At 37.6% G+C, this 23,113-nt stretch overlaps 1 protein-coding gene across 5 annotated transcripts in view; it reads right to left on the bottom strand.

Moving 5' to 3' along the window:
- Positions 1-418: 418 nt before the first annotated feature.
- Positions 419-23,113, bottom strand: part of PLXDC2 (plexin domain containing 2) — a 365,033-nt gene continuing 342,338 nt past the window's right edge. For 2 of the 5 annotated variants that reach the window (XM_070726234.1, XM_070726237.1), the window contains 5 exons: positions 21,751-21,901; positions 15,660-15,698; positions 7,852-8,012; positions 4,203-4,281; positions 419-595 (listed from right to left, as the gene is read on the bottom strand). In XM_070726234.1, the coding sequence (XP_070582335.1) occupies positions 519-595; positions 4,203-4,281; positions 7,852-8,012; positions 15,660-15,698; positions 21,751-21,901 (507 nt within the window). In that variant the 3' untranslated portion in view covers positions 419-518. Of the gene's footprint in view, positions 596-1,227; positions 4,282-7,851; positions 8,013-15,659; positions 15,699-21,750; positions 21,902-23,113 lie in introns of those variants that run through there. The other 3 variants (XM_070726235.1, XM_070726238.1, XM_070726236.1) reach the window with 2 other exon arrangements.

Raw genomic sequence — 23,113 nt, 5'->3', positions numbered from 1 at the left:
TGCAAACCTCTAGGGGAATCTTGAAGTTTCTTGGTCAGATGACATTTCATTTTAAGATCACACCAAATATACAAAATTGGCTACATGTTGGCAAACCTTTTGTCTAAACTGCACATCATAAGAAATTTTCCTGAGTCTCTTAGATTATAATAAAGTATATGGCCAGTTTTTATCCTGCAGGTATATTATTTGTTAATTAAATTAAATATTGCACTGCTCCTAAAATTAAGAACTTTTTCTATTGAACTTGGCAGATATACTATACAGTATGAAATGGATAATAAGTCCTTAATCTTTTGTAACTTTCTTTCACTAAATTAGGAAAAACATTTGGAAGCAGGGCTTTTGAAGTTACCTACCAACAAGTATAATTTGAACAGGATATTGAATAGGCACACACTTATGAAGTCACAGATCCTTCTGCCACGGAGATAAACTTTATTTTCCTCCCTCCCTTTTTTTGGTCCCTTTGAGTCAGTTTTTGTTAAAATTCTGTGAAGCTACAGTGATGCTTCAACCTATTCATTTTGCTGCTTCTTCGTCTTCTCCTCCTTCTTCTCCAGTAAACTTTGCAGAGTTGCAGGCTTGATGACCACTGCAAAACCATGACTCAATCAATCAAAATTGCAAAAATGCATCGAAATGAAGAGAAGAGACATACACACACACATATAGACAGAAATACAGAGAGAAATGTTCTTTTGCTTAGTTTACCTTTTGTGGAGTTTGCTGTTCAATTAGATTATAAAAAATAAGTACCTCTTTAGTCTTTCATTCGTTTTCAAAATGAATGCACCAACTATTCAGGAGCATCCACAGGATGTGATTTTAAAGTTAAAATAATGATAGTGATAGTATAATTGAGATTCTGCTGTTTTTTTATGTCCCTGATTCAAATAAAAATGGCCAACATTGCCACTATCTTGACTACAGCCTTGCATTTGCTCCCTGTATATGAAATTTATATCCCTCTGTATAATTACATACAATAATTTCTGAAACCACACTGAATGAGCATTCATGGAAATAGCATACTGATGCCAAAATGCATCTTTTGCTGCATTATAGCAGTGCAATAGAATAAAGTATCAAAAAAATTGATATAATCAGTCATGATGCCAGGATACCCACAATACTTACCACTATGTTATATGAGACCCAAGGGGAACTTTATAGAGCTTATCTTCACTTAGATGAAGGATGCTGGTGTTGCTTAAAGAACCTCCACTTACATTAACCAGCATGGCCAATGGTGACAGATGATAGTGGTTCCAGGCAAGTGTTTTGAAGATTATACATTAGCCAATGCTGACTTAAATGCACATGGTTTTAATCTGTGAACGATGACACACTCAAAGCTAAAATAATGAAGCCATAATCCCAAAAGAGCTGGAGGGCACCATGTTGAGCAATATTGATCTAGTTAATCCTAAACTTGAAGAAACTTTAATACAATTACTCACCTGGAACCTTTCTCACAGAAGTGAACAAAGAAATTTCCTTTTTTGTGGTCAGGGAATGGAAAAAATTGTTTAGAGATAAGAATAATGAAATGAGCTTTAACATTTTCACAGTAAAGCCAATATGGTTTATTTCTAAATTTTTATTATTCATTTTTAATTTCCATTTTTAAAAATATGCACTGAACTCCTACCTCCTATTTTTCCCATAATAACAATCCTGTGAGATGGAGTAGGCTAAAATTAGTGATTGACTCAAAGTCACACAGTCAGCTTTCATGCTTAAACTGGGACTAGAACTCACAGCGTTCTGGTTACTAAACCAATGTTTTAATCAAACTAGTCTAAACTGGTTCTATATAATAATACTTACAATGATATTTATAAATTCTTTTAAATAAAATTTATAAATATATTCTTGATCACCTTGCTCCAGTTAGGTGCCCTCCAGGTGTACTGGGCTACAACTCCCTGGGTTTTTAGCAGCCACAAGTCAATGCTCTTGATGAACTGTGACTACATAGCAATGATGTGCCAAACCCTTATTTCAGGGATGGTCTAGAAGTTTCTGAAAATTAATTTGAACCAGAAGTGGTTTGCAATATCCCAAGAGTGGCTCTGCCTTGAAAACAAAAGCCACTTAGATTGTTTTGGTCATGCTATTCTGGCAGTACCATTCCCTAAGTAGCAGGGTTTGCACATTCTAAATACATAGTAAACCAGTTTAAACAGAATTAAAAAAATGAATACAGGAAAATACATAATCGTATTTTTTACTGAATGAAATAACAAGTAAAAATCATGGTGTTATAGTCTGTTGTTTTTTTAAAAAACAAGAACCATAGATGTACTGATATGAAATGTAAACAATCGTATTATAAAGTTGCTATCCGACAAAGTGACTGAACAATTTGAAACCTGAAGCTGCAGATAATACCCATCTATGAACCAAGTAGGGTTGTTACTCTGTGTGTAAAAATACAAACGGTGAATTTTATCCATGCAAAATCTAAAAAAAAAAAATTAATAATTTTTCAGATCTCAGGGTACATTTCTATTTCTCATCAGAAGAATTATTTCATTGGGATGTTGTAAAAAATATTTTGTAGTTCTGAAAGGCAGTCAAAATTAGGGCCCTGTAATTAAATGAACCACCTTCTTTTTATGCAACATAAACATTTATTTTAATACTAAGGACTATTTTACAACTCAGTGTAAATAAGCAGCAATGCAATCTATTTCCATCATTAGGATGACAAAAGCAATGCACTCTCAACATCCACAAGAGCCTGCCTTGTGAAACGATATCTCTACATGAAATTGTAAGGACTGAAACATGTTTCATGTTTTCCCAGGGAAGAAGGGCACTGGTGCAAAAATACTGCTCTTGGAGGACTGTGAAAATATGTGGATGTACTGAGGTTTGTTTTTCTTTTTTTCCTGTGTTCCAAGGCTGTTCTTTTTCCAATACCAATGAAATATCTACCTCTTCTATTTTAGACCACCTTTCTGGGGTATAAGTAATGCCAAAAAGATAGAAATCCAATACTCTGTGCCAGATTTATCTGCAAGAATATTCTCAAAATTGAAGAGTAGCTGCAATTAAGTGATTGAAACCATTTACACGTGTGGCATTTCTGCATAGATCTGGTAACAGTTAGGGTTTTTTATATTCTGTATTAGTTAGACTTCTACGACAAGCGGAGCAATGGCAGCTCCTTAAATGTTTAATGTTGTATGTCTTTGTCTTTTTTTGAAAACAATAAAAATATTTTTTTTTTTAAAGAAACCACATCCTTTTACAAGCACTTGTGCTTATGGTGTAGCCATCATCTGGATTTAAAAACAAATTCCTTCTCTAAATGCACTGTATGTAATTATTCAGTAATAAGTCTCATTGAGCTCAATGAGATTTATTTCTAACTAAGTGATACATACCCATGCACCCCAATTTCCCTCCTGCGAATATTTAAATTGAATATTAATACAATTTCACTATAAGTTCCCCTTGGAGAGCCTATTTTCACTACAGTGAAAAACATTCTTGCTTCTTCTGTTCTGTTTTTCTAAAGCTTAAAAATCTATCTAGTGTTTTGTCAACTATAGAACTATAGTTGTGATTAACCAATTACAATTTAAAGGCCTACAGAATATAAGAAGCACTTTTTTCCTGATGTTTTATAGCTACACACTGGAAAATTAAAGCGATAGTACTCATGGACATACAGATAGTGACCAAATCTATGTTATTTGCATCCAGTTGATCTCACCAACAGATTAATCAGTTATGGGATTGCCTAGAGACATGAAAAAAAACCCCACCTTGTAAGTTAAAAACAAAATAAATTTGCTGCATCAAATACTGTGGGGGAAGCACTCTTCTGAATTAAAGCTGTTGGTACATTTTCTGAATTATTCTATATATTTTCTTGAAATTAAAAAAAAACTATGGCAAATGTGTTCTTTATTTTCAGATTGTAAGTGCTTCAGAGATATGTCTCTGGAATATTGTATGCCAGATGGCTCTGAAACAAAACACTCTGTAAAGGGTCATCATTTAGTCCCCCTCCCTTTTGTGGTTTCTCCAGAAATCCAAGCTATTTTGCTCAGGTTACAGCAGCTTCAAGTTTCTCTTTTAAAATGTGAGGCAGAATAAACTTCTCACACCAGTAGGCCAGTACTGGTGATTTGTCACAGAATAATCCTAGCATTGCTCTGATACAATGAAGCCTTCCTTCTCACCAACTGGTTCCACTTCAGCATATGAGGGGTGTCCAGATCCTCTCCGAAATTTCATTGCAGGCCATCTGCTTGGGCGACGCTAGAAGAGAAGACAGGGCACAAACAATTCACAGTACTGGGATTGTTCTGAATAGTAAGTACCACACTTATTCCTATATAGGTGGCCCTCAATTTATATCTACAAGTTACACCAGCATTTTGTTGCTAAGCAAGGCAGTTGTTAGATGACTACCACCTCATTTTAACCTTTTTTTGGGCCATGGTTAAGTGTATCATTGAAGTTGATAAATGAATCATGCAGTCATTAAATAAATCTGGCTTCTCAGATTCATTTAATGATTTTGCTTGTCAGAACCTTCTGGAAGGTTACAGATGGTGATCCTATGACTCCAGGATTCTGAAACCATAATAATTCTATGTTGTTTGTATTGCCCAAATTTGATTGCAGGGATGCTGCAAAAGTTATAAATGTGAGAATTGGGGAATATTTATTCATATACGAATACACACAGACACACACACACTTCGGTGCCATTGTAACTTTGAAAGTGTTGCTAAATGAATGGCTGTAAGTAGTGCATAGTTCGGGTCCATGCAGAGATTTGCGGTGTTCGGCATACCAAACCCGAACCCGGACTTTTAAAAAAGTCCGTGTTCAGGTTCGGCGTTCGCTTGAACACCGCGGTGGGCACCTGTCAGACAATGGCTGGGCTGAGGATGGTGTTGCTGGCTGGGAAGGCGAGAGCGGGCGCACCCAGCCCGTCAGTCGCCTTTCTGTCCGCCGCTGCCAGAAAGGAGCCATCGCTCATGTAGTCAGCCCCGCGGAAAAGGTCCGCGGGGAGGAGAAGAGGCGCAGGATGGGACGGAGGTGGTCGAAGTGAAGGCCTTGTGCTCAAGTGATGCGGAGGTGGTGGGCTCCAGCTTGCCCATCCTGTAGAGGCATCTGGCGGGAGGCAAGCACTGGAGGTGGGGTCCGGCTCCCGGCCATCGCCAGTTTGATGGAGCCTGACACCCCCCTTCTGAACATACACATGTGTTTGTGTGCTTCCTTAAAACAAGAAAGCAAAAGCCCCATGCTACAATATTTTCACCAAGACCTTCTCCCCACCACCCGGAAGCCTTAAGTCTCCTTTATGTCTCTTTTCCCTTTATTCGTATTTTTCTTTTTCATCCTTCGATTCTGAAACCAGATCTTAACCTGCCTCTCCGTGAGGTTTAAAATCCACGCCACCTTGCAGCGCCTTTCTCAGGTGAGGTACAAATTAAAGAGGAATTCCTTTTCCAGTTCCAGAGTCTGGAATTTGTTGTAAGGGAAATGCTTTTCCCTGGCGGAGCAAATGTGGATCCAGTTCGTGGCTGGGTTATTTGAGTCAAGCTGCTGCTGCGGCTGCTCCTGTTTTTCTTCCTTGAGGTCGCTGAGCGGGCTGCCTCCAGAGGCGTTGCTGGCTGGGGAGGCGAGAATGGGTGTGCCCAGCATGTCAGTCGCCTTTCCATCCGCCGCTGCCAGAAAGGAGCTGTCGCCCATGTAGCCAGCCCCACAGGAACGGCCCATGGGGGAGGAGAAGCTCTCAATCTGTGGGGCCAGGGAACTGGAGGCACAGGATGGGATGGAGGCGGTCGAAACAAAGGCCCAGTGCTCAAGGGACGTGGAGGCGGTGAGCTTTGGCTTGCCAATCCTGCAGAGGTGTCTGGCGGGAGGCGAAGCACTGGAGGGGTGTGTCTGTCATGCTCCATCAAACGGGCGATGGCCGGGAGCCACCGAAAATCCCTGCCCCTAGTTCTCTCTCATTTCGGCGGCTCCTGGCCATCGCCCGTTTGATGAAGCCTGACACTCCCCCCTTCAGCGCTTTGCCTCCTGCTTGGCAAGACGGCTCGGGAGGCAGGTTCTGCCGCAAGAACTTATGAGCTGCGGTGGCGAGCGCAATTTAGCGTTCCAGTTCGTAGCCCATCGCTGCCTCCCCCCCCAGTGCTTCACCTCCCGCCGGTCCAGAGGTGTTGGGGTTCGGGTTCGGCGAACCTACCTGAACTCTGATGTCAAGTTGAGTATACATATACTGTATATATTACAGAAAAAAGAAAATATCTATTGAAATATTTTAACCAAATCACTTTTAAAGACAATAAAGGGAAGGATAGATATAATTGATGTTGATATTGTTTAATAAAAATACATTAGAGTATAAGTAGTTTTATATATAAGAGAAAGGAAGGGTAAATTTGCACTTAGGACATTTGTCCATCATAGGCACTCCCAGATGTTTTGAAGAGAAATGTTACAATAGACAGCCTTTGGAATTAGGAGAGGCCACCTCAGAGATGGGTTCCTTCCTGTTTGGACCAGTTCTCTAGAACTGGTAGGGGGAATTTCCTCCCACTCGCCAAACTGGCAGTGATAGTTGGCTGGACATGCCCCCGTACCAGTCCTCCAGCTTGAAATCTGCCCACCGGAGCCAAATGTAAGTGGAAATAACCATCTGTGCATGCTCAAGATGACTTTAACCCAGGAGCGATGGGGTGCACATGCTCGCTATAGTCATGTGCACATGCAAAACACACACCTCCAGCACGACCCCAAGCCATTATCGAAGGTAAGGAGAACCCACCCTTGGCACAGCTGAACATATGAGATCAGAGAAGTTTCACTTCAGAGTTATATGGATTATTTCTATATGACTGTGGATTGTATAAATATGACAACTAAATTTGTCAGTAAGATCATCATCACACACAGAACTCATGACAAACTATTTCCAAGATGGATCAAAGTCTTGGGAGGGGGGAGTTGGAAGGAGTGGGGGAAGGTTGTTTTCAGCAATCATGTACAAAAATCAGCCATTTCCCAAAAGTTGTCTTTATCACAAAATATTTGGGAAGGTGGAATCATGATGAAGTGCTCCATGCCGTATCAGATCAAGATACACTCCCTGCTATTTAACACATCATTTAACTAAATATACATAATAGAGCCGGAGTGGCACAGCAGGTAGAGTGCTGTACTGCAGGCCACTGAGGCTGACTGTTCAAATCTCATCACCGGCTCAAGGTTGACTCAGACTTCCATCCTTTCAAGGTGGGTAAAATGAGGACCCGGATTGTGGGGGAAATATGCTGGCTCTGTTAAAAAGTGCTATTGCTAACATGTTGTAAGCCGTCCTGAGTCTAAGGAGAAGGGCGGCATAAAAATTGAATAAATAAAAATAAAAAATAAAATAAATGCCCTCAACCTGTAAATTTAGCACAGATAATAACAACGTGCCAGGCAAAAACAAAGGCTTGGTGTCTGAAAATATTGCACTGTTTCAGGGCAGATGATAAAAGCTAGCTTTTCACCATGCTGTAGGCTGGGGAAGAGAGGTGGGTTCCGAACTGGCAGCAACATGCTGGTGATGTCACAATGACATCACGGAACCCATTTGATTGGTTCTGGTCCGTGAGCATGCCCATTTTTAAATTTATTCTTAATTTTTTTCTTCTGAGCATGCGCAGAAGCCAGGTTTGCAGCACTGTTGAAATCTTTTTTAAAAATTGTATTTTTCAGTACTGTGCAGCACGCTCACATGGTGTGGTCACTCAGCATGGGAAGAAATGAATCGGCAACAAGGTAATTTAGAACCCCTCCTATGGACCAATGATGAAAAATACAATTTACCTCAATGAAGAAGAGACTAGCTGCAGAGGTTGGATGATGATACATATAAACAATCACAAGGATTGCTGCAGCTACTATCAGAACCAGAATGAAAATCCCAACAATTAAACCAGTGTGAAGAGAGGCACTTTTCTTCTCTTCTGTGCTGTCATCTGTAGAGGCTGTGAGAAAAATAAGGATTAAACTTGGCATAAATTCATTTCAGCTCTTTTATTTTCCTCACATACAATAATCTGTTGCCTTGACAAAATGGGGCATGCCTCATTCTGTGCTAAATACTCATTATAATATCTCTGCAAAGACAATTTCCAGATGTCCTATTATTTCTAGATTAATAAACAATATTAATGTCCACTTCTATTCATGCCACTCAGGTACTCCCCAAATTGAATCATGCAGTATCTTCATCTTTTGTTTCCTAATAATATAATAAAAATTACCTGCAGACATGCATTATTACTTTAAAAGCTAAATGTCACCATCAAATCTCATGGCTTCTGAGAAGAATCAATAAAATCTGAGATGTACAAATTACCATTTCTAAACTTTTGTCTTATTGTGGAACATATGGGTATTAAATGATCTATCAATATTCTGATTCTGAAGAGAATTCAACTAGCATATAAAAATATTGCTAAAAGCCACAATTCTGCTAAGTGTTATAGTATTATGTGCCATGCTGTGTATTAATAAAAAGAAATACAAACATCTGAGGAAATTTTGTCCTGCAGCAAACCTATCTCTCTCTAAAATTTCCAACTATGATTCTGATAAATTTCATGATTATTTAGTTACTTGGTAGCAGTTAGTTAGCAGTTTAGTCATTTAGTAGCTACTGCAAAATAGCAGATGGACAAGATTAATTTGGATTTGGATAATCTCCAAAACAAGAGTAATATCAAAATTTATTTGTTACATTTTAATAATGCTACAATAAAATACTACAGGATAAATAGATTACTAACACCTCTGTGCTCTAATACCCTTCAAACCTCTCTGAGTAGCTCATAAGAACAATCTTAGCATCTTAGGTTGAAAAATAATATAATATAAAAATTCCACAATTGTGAAAAACAAAAACATTAGTTTTACACTTTAATTCAGTAAATAACAATAAACATAACCGAAAGAAGCAAAAGCTTTTTAGGGATTTTTCATTTTAAAAAGTGTGAAGGAAGGAGTGAAATGGTGCTGATCTAGACGTACCGGTAGCAATGGGCACTGGTGGTTTGGGGAACTGGTAGTGGCGGCAGGGGATGGCTCCGCCTACCCACTCGGACATCAATATTTTCTTGTTTTTAACCCTCTGCGCATTCACAAAGCCCTCTGCACATCCACAGAGTGAAAAAGCATAGTCCCTGTTTCTTGCAATTCGGAAAGAGTAGTGTCACTCTTCTTAACTTAGCTTTTTAGACAACAGGAGACTTTTATCATGCCTAACTGCCTTACCCCACAAGACTCAGAGAGGCAGACCCATTCTCCCACCCCCCTTCCAGAAGAGTATAAAAGTGGTAGGAGCCCAAGCCAAGGTGGAGTAAATGTATTGTCATGGTAACTGGAAGAGGCAGGCAGCAGGCTGGCCCCAGCCTTAGCCTTTTCTTCATTTTTGCACTGTGTGGGTGAGAGAGCTGACTGCTCAAAAAAGTAGAAGAGCAGCCTGAATTTGGGGAGTGGGGGGGGGGGGGGAGGAAGGAAGAGAGGCTGGAAAGAGTGATTTGGACTAGGCCGAGGATCCCAAGCAGGCTAAAGAAAGGCACAAAATTGGCTTATTTTATTTATTGATTTTGTCCAATGCACAATGAGGGTTTTAGTGGGTATACATATAGTAAAATACATAATGAAGGTTATAGAGGATATACTCATAGTAAAATATATCTAAGAAAGAATAGAATAGAAGTTATAGGAATAGAACATATCAATGAAAGAATAGAAGAAGAGATATAGGAATTGAAGAAAGGTATAGGAGATATAGGAGAACAATAGGACAGGGCACGGAAGGCACTCTAGTGCACTTGTACTCGCCCCTTACTGAACTCTTAGGAATCTGGATAGGTCAACCATGGATAATCCAAGGGTAAACTGTTGGGGGTTTGGGGATGACACTATGGAGTCCGGTAATGAGTTCCACGCTTCGACAATTCGGTTACTGAAGTCATATTTTTTACAGTCAAGTTTGGAGCGGTTAATATTAAGTTTAAATCTGTTGTGTGCTCTTGTGTTGTTGTGGTTGAAGCTAAAGTAGTCACATTGCAACATATGATCTTGTGGGCAATACTTAGATCTTGTTTAAGGCGTCTTAGTTCTAGGCTTTCTAGGCCCAGGATTGAAAGTCTAGTCTCGTAGGGTATTCTGTTTTGAGTGGAGGAGTGAAGGGCTCTTCTGGTGAAGTATCTTTGGACATTTTCAAGGGTGTTAATGTCTCAGATGCGATATGGGTTCCAAACTGATGAGCTGTATTCAAGCATGGGTCTGGCGAGTAAGCTCTGGTGAGTAGTGTGAGATTGCCAGGGCAGAAGCTACATAGGATTAGGTTTACAACTCTTGAAGCCTTCTTGGCTATGTTGTTGCAGTGGGCTTTGGCACTTAAATCTTTTGTTATTAGCATACCGAGGTCTTTAACCGAGTGGGGGGTTATCTGTGATAATTTGATTATTCAGTTCGTATTTGGAGTTCAGATTCTTTTTCCCAATGTGTAGGACAGAGCATTTGCTAGTTGAGATTTGGAGTTGCCATGTGTTAGACCACTCAGAAACAGAGTTCAGGTCTTTTTGGAGAGTAGTTGTATTATCGGTGGTGTTAAAGAGTTTTACGTCGTCGGCGAAGAGGACACAGTTGCTTGTGATGTAATCGCAAAGGTCATTGATGTAGAGAATGAAGAGCGTTGGTTCCAGTACACTACTTTGGGGAACACCGCTTTTAACTGGGACGGGGGTGGATATGGTGCTTCCTATTTTGGCCACTTGTTGTCTGTTTGATAGGAATGTTGTAATCCAGCTGTGGAGGGATCCTGAGATGCCATAGGATTTGAGTTTTAGGAGTAGTTTGTCGTGGACCACTGAATTATGAAACATAATTCTATCTTTGGACTGTGCCAGAGGATTTCCAAATCTGAGCTCGCCTCCCCCATTTCTCTTGTACCGCTGCTCTTATTTATTTAGCAAATACTTCTTTTCTGCCGCCATAAATCTTTATAAATTATGTTTGAATTAGACATATCCTATTGTTGCAGTAAGAGGATCTAGTACAACCGCTCAATTCCAGAGCAGGAGTGGGCAAGTCCTTGTTGTAGACGCAGCTGCTGTTGCTCTGGGGCTGAAAGAGGTGGTGGTGGCACTCCGGGATGGCAAGTCGTGGGGCTGCACATGCATATTAAACCAAATTTACTTTGTTCATTATAGCCTAAACACCAATTATGTAACAACGATAGAATTAGCTAAAATAGCAATTTTAGACAGCAAATCCTAATAATTTGCTATTGATTCAGAGCAATTATTTTGTTTTACTCTTTAGTACTGCTACAAATTTTACTAAAAACAAATCCAAAATACCTGTCTATTTTTCTCTAAAACTAAACAAAAAAATAAAATGCTAGTAGATAATTCACTTAAAAAGCCATTCCAGATAAATTTCAAGTAGTGGAATAACAAGGATTTAACCTTCCAAAGGCAATTGAGACATGATAATACAAAACCAGTTTATTAATTTAATTAGATTAAAATGCGTCAAAATAAGGAGTAATAATCTGCAAGGCTATTTTCTCAGTATGAATGACTTCAGCAGTTTTTCCCCCAGAATATTTAAAAAGCCCTTTTAAATAGAAAAAGTAAAGCAGTATCAAAACCAAGTCATAATTTATTGATATGAAAAATACTGTTTTCCTTAGAACCACAAAATGAAAAATAATGGAAATGACCATACAGTAGGGGTGGAAAATCTGCAACCGCACCTTTGTTTTGTGCCTCTTAGAGGTCCCATAATTGCAGAAAAGTAGCAGTGTAATTTCCCACCAGTTTGTAATGGCAAATTTATGAAATACAAAAAAAATATAGTGTATGCTTTAAAATAGGCATATTAGTCCACAAATTTCCAAAACTTTACTCACCCTAGAAATAGGAGATACGTTTTTGCTCAGTTTCTTAGTACAGCCATTAGTCACCAAAATGATTTTTATTTTTAACAAAACCTCCAAATTTTTTTAGTAGAAACAAAGAAACGTAGTCCCTTTTTACTGTTTTATTTATTTATTTATTGATTTGATTTGTATTTTATTTAGTGATTATTTCAATTTACTTTAAACTTTAGTTCCTTATTTTTCTATATTTGCTTTAATTTTGCATTTAAACTTTCTAGTTTTGAAATATTATATGTATATATATATATACATCTAGTTTTGAAATATTATATGTGTATATATATATATATATATATATATATATATATGTCACATGTATATATATATATATATATATATACACACACACACACACACACACACACACACACACACACACTGTATTTTTCAGAGTATAAAAAAGCTGATAATTTGGTTGCATTTTATACTCTGAATGTAGCTTCCCCCCAACTCTAACTCGATCTTCCCAGCTCTTACCCGCCTGCAAGCTCTTTCGTAGTTTCTCTGTACGAAGAATGTTTCTTCCCTAAAAGAAGCTCCCTACCCCTAGCGCTAGCTACTTGCTAACGATCTTCCTAGCTCTTACCTTGCAGAGAATGTTTTCCAAGCCCTAAGTCTTTGCAGGTTTTTTCTTCCATTGCTCTACTTGTTCCAAATTCTTTCCAGGTGCTAATGATGTTTCCAGCTCTTACTGGCTTGGAAGCTCTTTCATTGTTAAGCTCTCCGAATAAAGTTTTTTTTAAAGCCCTAACTAGGGGATAAAATAATGTGCTGAATCTGACCAGACTAAGAACGCTAGCCAGATGAATACCTGGTAAGCAGATTCCTTTCCTTATTTTCTTCCCCAAAATTAAGGTGCGTCTCACACTCAGGTGCGTCTTATGCTCTGAAAAATACGGTATGCGCTTAACAATATTTCAAAACTAGAAAGTTTAAATGCAAAATTGGTGCATCCATCCACCCACCCACCCACCCACCTACCTACCTATGAATCCATTCATCTATATTTTTCATTCAAATTTATAATGGTTGAAAAAAATTCAATCTCTGCATTTGGGGCATAGGATACTGTAGTCACATCATCATTCAGTTGCTTTGCAACTGGTACACTTTTACAATTTGCACAACAGTCTCTGGTCATTTAGCTCAATTGTAAAAAAAAGTGTTTCACAATTTTCCAAAAAGTCATGAATAAAAAAAACGGACAATAAAAAAAATTAAACAATCTTGAAAGTCAGAAAAATCAATCTTCAAAGTCAGAGAAAATACTCTCAAAAGAAAACTTAGATGTTGATGAGATCCAACTGTATCTTTTTGTTGCTTCCACCAATTAATGCTGAAATGTAAGTCAGCCTGATTTAGGGGGGAAATTAATTTAAAGCATTTTGAAGCATTAACTAGCTTATTTCTAACAAGTGCAAATAGGATTAAAGGCAACAAAACAGAATACAAAAATGAAACCTACATTCATGATCATTACCATAAAAATAAATAGAATCATTCATGCAACCGAGATTCATTAGTGTCCAGATTATTTAAATAAATACAGCACATCTAATTTTGTAAAGTACCACATACACAGAAGAAATGGTTCTGAAATGGTTCACAATAATTTCTTTGCTCAACTCAAAATTGCTAATATATATATATAAGCAATTGAAAAACTTATTATTTGTAACAAAAATCTCAAATTTATATATATCTAAATTTGAGATTTTTGTTACAAATAAGTTTTTCAATGCCTGAAATCCATTTATTGCATTAATGTAAGATAAATGGACATTAATTTGAGTGAAACTGATTGATACAATGCAGCAAACATTTTAAAAAAATTAAAAACAAGTTAAAGTAATGGAGGTTCTGGCATTCATTACTTCCTCAGATTTGTCTGTCTGTCAAAAATGAAAGTTAAAAATAAAAATAGAAAATAAAAAAGGTCTGACCAGGTATCTAAGACTGACCATGCTTGTTTTCATTGTTACTTTATTTTATTGATTATCCCAGAGGGTAGAGTTCCAAACACAAATTGTTACTAAAATCTAATAAATACGATGTAAAATGGAATTTGAATAAAATACAATAATTTAATATATAAATATAATAAAATAGTATTTCAGGATCATCCCTACAATCTGCCCCAAATCAGTCCCACATATGCCGATCTCAACTGAACCATTTTGCTCAACTACTGTGTCGTATTAAATGTTGCTTTCAAATTCTGGCCACACATAAGGTAAGTTATTTTCATATGGGGTTCCCAATGGGTCATTCATTTAGTATATAGACCAAATTACATGTCTCTCTTATGCAGGCAACAATCAAATAGGATGTGAGCCAGGTCTTCTACCTCTACCATTCCATAAAAGCAGAGATGCTCATTGTAGGGTATAGAATGGAATGTCCCATATCTGACCATTGTCTCAAGCTATTCAAATCTCGCTCATGTAAATGTCACCCTAAGATGTTTGGGCAATTGAACTTTAATATTTTCTCAGCCATTTCAAGTTACCAACCTTACTAAGGATAGCTAGATCATTTTGTACTTCTATATCCTTGATTCTTTGAGCAGCTCTTTTTAAAATGTGTTCTTCTGATACACAAAAGACAAGAAGATCACAGCTTCTTACAAAATTTGTCAGTTTAGTGATCCAATGTGATTTTATCTGCTCTAATAAACATAAGGAGAGTCTATCAGTCTCCATTTTGTTGATTTTGTGTCAGTACTTATATGCTCTGATTTTAGACACTGCATGAATTGTATAAATTTCCAATTCAGCTGTAACTGCTGCAGCAAAAGTCCTTAGATTTACACCCAAAATCCATTTCAGATGCTGAAATTGTGTTTGTTCTAATACTGTAGTAGAATATAGACCCCAAACCTCTGCTGCATAAAAGAGCATGGGGGTAACCTTAGTTTTATATACTATACTTTAATTAATGGGGCTAGGGACCCTAGGTAACTATGATTCTTTAAGCAGTAAATTCAAACAAACTTTTGCTCTAAGTGTACTCCATTGATGAGGTCAAACCCAAGATTTGGAAAAAGTTACAGATAAATATACAAAGGTATTAACCTATTTAATTGGTTCACCATCTAATTTCTACTTATGTCTGTGATGATGATGATGATGATGATGATAATAATAATAATAATAATAATAATAATAATAATAATAATTTATTAGATTTGTATGCTGCCCCTTTCTGAGGAAATGATGCTCTCCAAAAAACATATTTTTTATTTAGATTTACTAAAAGTTAAAGAGTTATCCTGGCAACTGGAGCTACGATATCTTCTTAATAGCCTAATAGTAAGGGTGATCTGACTGTGGCATCTATCACCCCACTGAGCACCAGGGTTGATTCAGCTTGTTGTTTTATTGTACTCAATGAATAAGTGCTGTGATTTGAATATGAACATTTATATCTACATTTGTTTGTCTAGATGTAGAAAGGATATATGTTCTAAAAGTAAATTAGCATTCAAAGAAGTTCGCTTCATACAATGAATAAAACAAATTATGATATCTGACTACACTAAGCATTCTCTCAGAAAATCTTGCATAGTATTGTAGCATAGGTAAGTGGATAAATTGCTAGACCAATGTGGTTTTATGGAATGGCATTTAGATGATCTGTTCATGTAATCTGAATGCAAAAAAATAGCAGCTCTTACCTCCATTATCTTTTAAGTGTAGTGCTATCTTGGTATCATCTAGAAAAAGAAATTCAAAGCTATTAGAGAAAGGACTTTTATCTAAACATCTAATGCTATGTTTATGTAGCATTTTACATTTATTTAGCATTTATAGAAGTGTACTGGAAGTAATTGATCCACAATCATAAAGGGATATATGTTTAAAATGAATTTAAACAAATGTGACACTCTTGAATAAGAGCTGGAAGAGTAGTCGTATGAATCAGTGAGGAATTTAAAAAAGGTTTCTATAGCAGTTCATGTTTGCATTAAAGATCTGGCTCTACAATATTATACAAAATTTTTAGAGCTGATCTTATACTATTTCAAAGTCATTGGTGAAATTTATTTTTAAAACCGCTATATCAAAATGTTCTGTTATATTATTATAGCAATAAAAGGCAATATTACAAAATGGATTTAGGAAAACATGATGAGCTAAGCTGATGTGGATAATGTTTTCCTTTTCTCTTTTTTAATTGGGAAGAGGGAAGTCAGGACAAAAATATCTGAACATTGGAGAAGAAATTTAGTGTCTAAAACATTGCTGATTCTTCAGTTAAAAGCATTTACTTGATTTGATTCTGAGCTGGTCACAAACAAGCACATTGGGCAGCTGCTTGAAGAGGGTTGTTTAGTCAACCACACACCATGATGTATAGCAATCAAATCAGGCTATTAGGTCTGGAAAGCTAAGAGTAAAAGTATTTATAATAATAATAGATTTGATCATGAAGTAATGGCCTTTGAGTTGAGACATTTTAGATGTATAAATTTAAGCTGCGTTCCTATCCAATGAAATCTGGAGAGGAAGATCACCCCTGGCATTGGAGATCATGAAGATTTTAGAAATGTAGATTTTCTCCCACGTGTGATTTTTTTTGAAAATGAGAAGTTTGCTTGAGCCATAATAATGTAGTTTAAAAAATATCTTGAGGCAATTCTGTTTTATGTGTTTTCTGGTGCCAAAACAGCACACTTATTTTGAGCCTTCGCTGGCAGGACACATGGATTTGAAGTTGATGTGTGATTTTGCTAACGTTTGTGTGTGTGTCATAGGGCTTTTATTTTCTAATGCTTTTTACATGTGAAGCGATATAACTGGATAGGAAGAATGTCCTGTGTTGCTGAGGCTATTTCAGTGGTGAAATTCTCCTGGCTCTGTCCGCCATGAGCAAGTTGGTAGCAGCGGCTTTGGGGAACCAGTAGCGATGGCAGCATGAGGGTCCATTCACTTGTCTGGGTGTCGATTGTTTCCTGGTTTTAACCCTCTGCACATGTACAGTGGGTCAAAAATCACAGGTGACATTGGCGTGTGTTCACACTTCCGGTAGGGAAAGCAAGTACATTTCACCCATGGGCTATTTGGTGGCATATCATGAAATAGTAGTTAACAATGAATCATCAAAACCCTGATGACTCAGTGGTTTAAATGCAACATTGCAGGCTAACACCGCCCACAGTTTGTTTGTTTGTTAGTTTATTTATTATTTATTTATTTATTAGATTTGTATGCCACCCCTCTCCGAAGATTAAATGAACTAAAGGTTGACTCAGTCTTCCATAACTCCGACGCCAGCAAAATAAGGAACGAGATTATTGGGGGAAATATGCTGATGTTGCAAACCGCCCAGAGAGTGTTGTAAAGCAGTATACATATGTCTAAGTTATTGCTATTAACTTATTGCTATTGTTAAAACACTGAAAAGACAAACCACCAGCTGACTGGCTCAACAATCTTAAATGTACATTCCTTTGTCTCCTTGAGGAAGCAATATGTTTGGTAAGACAAGTGAAGAACGAATGGCCTGCAGCCCACCTAAGCACAGTGAGCGACATTGCTTCAAGGTGCTGTGTATGTTTGAGTCACTTATGTTTGAGTCTGCATATGGATGAAGTGGGAATACAGGCAGCAGCCAAAAAAACCCCTTTTGCTGCCTAAGACTAAATTCGCTCTGGTTAATACCATTCAAGATATTCTAAGCCATGAGGCAGAAAATCCTACAAATATATTTTCCTTTTCCTAGAGGGAAAATTAGAATAGAAATGAAGCAAGCAATTAATTATTTGTTATATTCCCCTGCATGGTAGGGCCTAGCTTAGCCAAGCAAGAATTTTGAGAGGCAGGATGCATGCCAGCATTGGATTGTTATCCCCAACACTTTTCTAAGTAATAATAATAATGCCGGGTAGCAAAGCTGATTAGATATTTAATATCATCCCAAAATCTTGGATTGCATTTTCTGGAATGGCTGAAATCATATTGTAGGGAAGAAAATAACAGTACAGTGATCCCTCTATTATCACGAGGGTTCCGTTCCAAGACCCCTCGCGATAATCGATTTTTCGCGATGTAGGGTTGCGGAAGTAAAAACACCATCTGCGCATGCGTGCCCTTTTTTTCTATGGCCGCGCATGCGTAGATGGTGGAGTTTGCGTTCCCCGCCGCCCACGCAAAGGGGAAACCCCGATTCGGCTCCTTGCTGCTGCTGCGCTACCGAGCAGATCAGCTGCTGGGCGGCCGAAGGAACCTTCCCTGGGTCTTCCCCCTCTTGCTGGCGGGCGGGCGAGCGGCGGGCATCAGCGAGGAGCCGGGGTTTCCCCTTTGCGTGGGCGGCCGGGAAGACCCAGGTTGGGGGTTCGGGGGGGTGCTGGGAAGCCCCCCAGGCCGGCTGCGACCTTTTAAAACAGCCGCGCCGCTTCCCAGCTGAGTCCTGAAGCCAAACGCGGAAGTGGTGTTTTTTTTAATTAATATTTTTTTAAAAATCGCGATATAGCGTTTCGCGAAGATCGAGATCGCGAAACTCGAGGGATCACTGTATTATCAGAAGAACAAAAAGGGAAATAACAAAAATGTAAACAAGCATAAAGAAGCAGAGACTTTTTTCTTAAACTCTGGGTGATATTTTGCATCCCTACAACCACTTATTTTCTTCCAAAAATTTCTGGAAAGAAAATCTGGAATTGTTTCGTGCAAGATATGTGCAGTGCAAAAAGAAAATTGGTAGAACTAATTCAGATATGAGCTTTAGAACATCTTTTCATGTTGCACAGGAGCCGTATTTATCTAATCTACTAATTTTAGGAGTTTTGTCTGATCTTCAGAAGCCAGGATCATTTGATTCCACAGCATAGGCAACCATTTATGTCATTTCTCCCACACTGTGATACTTTCATCTTTCTACTATTACTTTGGCCATTAAGAACTAGTACTATAGAAATAAAGCTCAAAAGCTTATGTTGATGGCACTTAAACCTTTCTTTCAGGTTCCTGCACTCAAAAATAGTCCTTTGCATTAGGATACTTCTATATGTCTTATCTTTGCAGGATTGAAAAACTTAAGGTTTCTATGTGGCTGAAATACTGTTGAAATGTTTTACAATAACCAATTGCATCATAACTATGCAATATCTTGCAACAAACAAGTAAAACAGAATTGCTGTTTTATTAAATTAGCATCGACAATTCAAAACTATTTGATACAGATAGTCATCAATTTATGCCTAAAATTAAGCCCAAAATTTCCATTGCCAAGCTATCTGGCAATTGTTATTTGCTCCATTTTATAGTTGTTTTATAGTTGTTAAGTTAGTAATACAATTAAATGAATCTGGCTTTCCCACATATTTTGCATGTTAGAAGGTTTGAAAAATGACCATATGGCTCCAGGACACTGTAACCATCATAAATACATATCCAAATTTTGATCACATGACCATAGCGATGCCTCAAAGCTGGTTAGTGTGAAACATGGTCATAAGTCACTTTTTTCAATGGTATTACAACTTTGAACAGTTAGTAAATAAATGATTGAAAGCCAAGGACTCCCTGTATTCTATTCTTCCAAAGACGGAGTTAGAGAGGGGGACTAGATAGTTAAGATATTATGATGATTCACAATGGATATACCAATAGATAAACCAATGTATATACCATTAATTCTTGAATTGAAGCCAATAAATTACATTTAAATTAGTACATGTGAAATAAATAAGCTATGTTTTATCTTAGTAATAGACAAGATTGTACACAACAGTTTGCACATCATAGAAACTATAATGGCAGATCTGCGATGATTTTTTAAAAATATGATGCAATTTTTCAAGTACCAATTCATTTTCTATAATAGTTTACATTTTCATACCATACCCTCTGTGTTTTCATGTATATTTTTTTGTTCATGAATATTTATACAAAATTTCTGTAGACCCCTTGATGCCTACTTTTTATGTTAATTTCTATGTTAATTCTTGTAATTTGTGCATATTATTTGTTAATTATTTTTTAAAGCATCCTTCTAGCCAGTTTACTAAAACTGGGTTGAAAATAATATCATCAGCATCACATTATCAAAAGAGGTGTTTCATTTTAAATATTGCACACTTTTACAAGATACTGATTTAATCTTAACATGTCAGGAAAATATTACACACTACTTGTAACCGACACAGTAAGTACTCTTAGACCAGCACTTTATACATTTGGGATCAAAAACAGTATATTTATTTATTTATTATTTATTACTTAGATTTGTATGCCACCCCTCTCCGAAGACTCGGGGCGGCTCACAACATGTAGAAACAAATCATAAGCAATCAGACAAATTTAAAATATTTAAATATTTAAAAACCCCATATGCTAACAGACACACACACAGACATACCATGCATAAATTAAATGTGCCCAGGGGGAGATGTTTCAGTTCCCCCATGCCTGACGGCAAAGGTGGGTTTTAAGGAGTTTACGGAAGGCAGGAAGAGTAGGGGCAGTTCTAATCTCCGGGGGGAGTTGGTTCCAGAGGGCCGGTGCCGCCACAGAGAAGGCTCTTCCCCTGGGGCCCGCCAACCGACATTGTTTAGTTGACGGGACCCGGAGAAGGCCCACTCTGTGGGACCTAATCGGTCGCTGGGATTCGTGCGGCAGGAGGCGGTCTCGGAGATATTCTGGTCCGATGCCATGAAGGGCTTTAAAGGTCATAACCAACACTTTGAATTGTGACCAGAAATTGATCGGCAGCCAATGCAGACTGCGGAGTGATGGTGAAACATGGGCATACCTAGGTAGGCCCATGACTGCTCTCGCAGCTGCATTTTGCACGATCTGAAGTTATATACCACATATACCACATATATAGCAAAATGCTCACCTTTTCATGAAAGTTAATAATCTCCAATAGTTTTTTTTATTACTAGGGATGTTAAAATACTTTTTTAAAAAAGAGGTTGAATGTAGAGGATCCCAATGACTTCAAATCACTAGTTCTAAAATATTTAAATAGCCAAGGAAGTATTCTAGCTATATGGACCCATTGATGCTACTTACTATATTTTTTGGAGTATAATATGTACTTTTTTTATTCCCAAAAAGGGGGTGAAAATTTGAGTGCATCTTATACACCAAATATAGCCCACCCACCCACCGCCCCCCAGTCTTTGGAGATTTTTGGACTCAGTGCGTCATATTTTCAGGTGGTTTCAGGGGGCAGGGATCCTCACTTCCACTTGGAGAGTTAAAATAAACTTTGTCACCCAATGGGTATTTAACTGGAGGAGATGGGGTGGGGGATGATTTTCATGGGTGCAGAAGAGGGACTTTGCATCAAAGGCTCCGCTCCTGAAAAGCCTTCATCTTCCAACCTATAGCCGTAGGTGTTGAAAGCCTGGTTTCTCACAGCAAGGTTAGATAGAAATGTAGCACTTCAGTCCTGAACGCTACCATCTCATAAACACATTGCCAAGCTTCCCAACAAGCCCCCTGCATCTTGGTTGGAGCCTGATTCTTGCTGAAGGGGCACTGCGTGAGAGGCGTAAGGCAAGATGCAGGTTGAGCAGAGCCTGCACCATGGAGGACCCGCCCCCAGGGGCTTCCACCTCTACCCCACCACCAGTTTCTTTGACAGAATTATTTTCTTTTTCTTGGTTTGGCCAAAGATTAAGGTGCATCTTATACTCCGAAAAATACAGTAATTATATCAAAAGTCAATTTCAACCTAAACCAGGATCAGAATTAAACTTAATTATTGTAAGTTATAGAAATATTTTGTTAACATTTTCGACTCTAGTTTTTTACCTTCTGTGGGTAGACTAGTTGGCAGATGTGATGTAATGGTTCCTTTGGTAGTTGTTAAAACTCTGTATCTCATTGTGGTTTGCTGTCGTGCAGTTGTGATTTGAAGAGGCATTTGAGTCGTGCCTGTGTTCTCACAAATCTTATTTTTTGACTGCATAAGAAAAACAATATGAAGAAAGGAAATAATTGGTTCTCAGTGGAAGTCATTTGTCTGAGCTCTACAGATATCTAACATAAATGCAAGAATATGTCAAAATGGAAATTTTAAATTAAGACTTTGCAAATGTAAAGATAGTATATATTCTGACTAAAAGAGTATTAAAGTTTCAATAAACGGTAGAGAAGCTGAAGCTCTAGACATTATAAGAATATTTATTTGCCACTAAAGAAGAATTTGGAATGACACAGTTCATTGTATTACTTTTTTCTCCCACACTAAGGTTTGGCTCTGAGATTAAAGTGATCCTCTTTTTGCAACACCTTAAAGACATGGTTTTGCCACAGAACTTAGAACTCTTGGTGTCTGAGCCTTGCAGCAGTTGTTCTGATTTGCGCTGCAGATCATTATATTGGTTGCAGATTATGTTTATTGTTTCTTTTTTAAACATTTTAACTACCAATAATTAAGTATTTAATTATTGGTAGCCATATACAGGCATGAAACAAGTAGTCATGTGAATTACATACATACATACATACATACATACATGGATACCAGTAGTGGGTTCCACTTACCTTTGCTACCAATTTGGAAGCATTTTTGATGACATCCGGACAGGTGGGTGGAGCCTCCTGCCGCTGCCAATATTGGTTCACAGAACAGGTAGCAACCCACCACTGATATACATGCATGCATACATGCATAAATACATACATACATACATACATGCAGATTCCAGGATTAAATTAAGTTCATTTAATTTCATCTTTGAAAAACTTTACTTATATATAAATCAAGTTAAGGCTTTCCCATCAAATGAACTTCTGGGTTCTTCAACATTTTTTTCAATACTGACATCCAAGCACACTAATAAATAAAATAATGGTACATATCAATGCTATTTTTAATAGAAAAAAACAAGTAAATATCTCTAATAATAGTATTTTTCTTCCCTCACACAATGTCCAAGTTAGACAAAAATTTATTTCAATGTGGGATGGTAATTCTGGACTTAGTTTTTCATATTCAAAACATGTGGTTAGGACACAGTAAAGTACATTTAGATTCCACACAGATGCTCATGATGTAAGTGACAGGAAAGATATTCAGCTGCCAACAGTGATTTTCTAAGGAAGGATAAATGTAGAAACTGCCTTTAAATACTGTTCAGAGAAGCTTTATTCCTCTAAGAGGGTTGTAGTC

This window comes from Erythrolamprus reginae, chromosome Z (assembly GCF_031021105.1).
Source record: "Erythrolamprus reginae isolate rEryReg1 chromosome Z, rEryReg1.hap1, whole genome shotgun sequence".
NCBI classification, from domain to species: Eukaryota; Metazoa; Chordata; class Lepidosauria; order Squamata; family Dipsadidae; genus Erythrolamprus; species Erythrolamprus reginae.
Note: the sequence above shows the minus strand (reverse complement) of the source record. Positions and strands in the feature narration are given on the sequence as shown.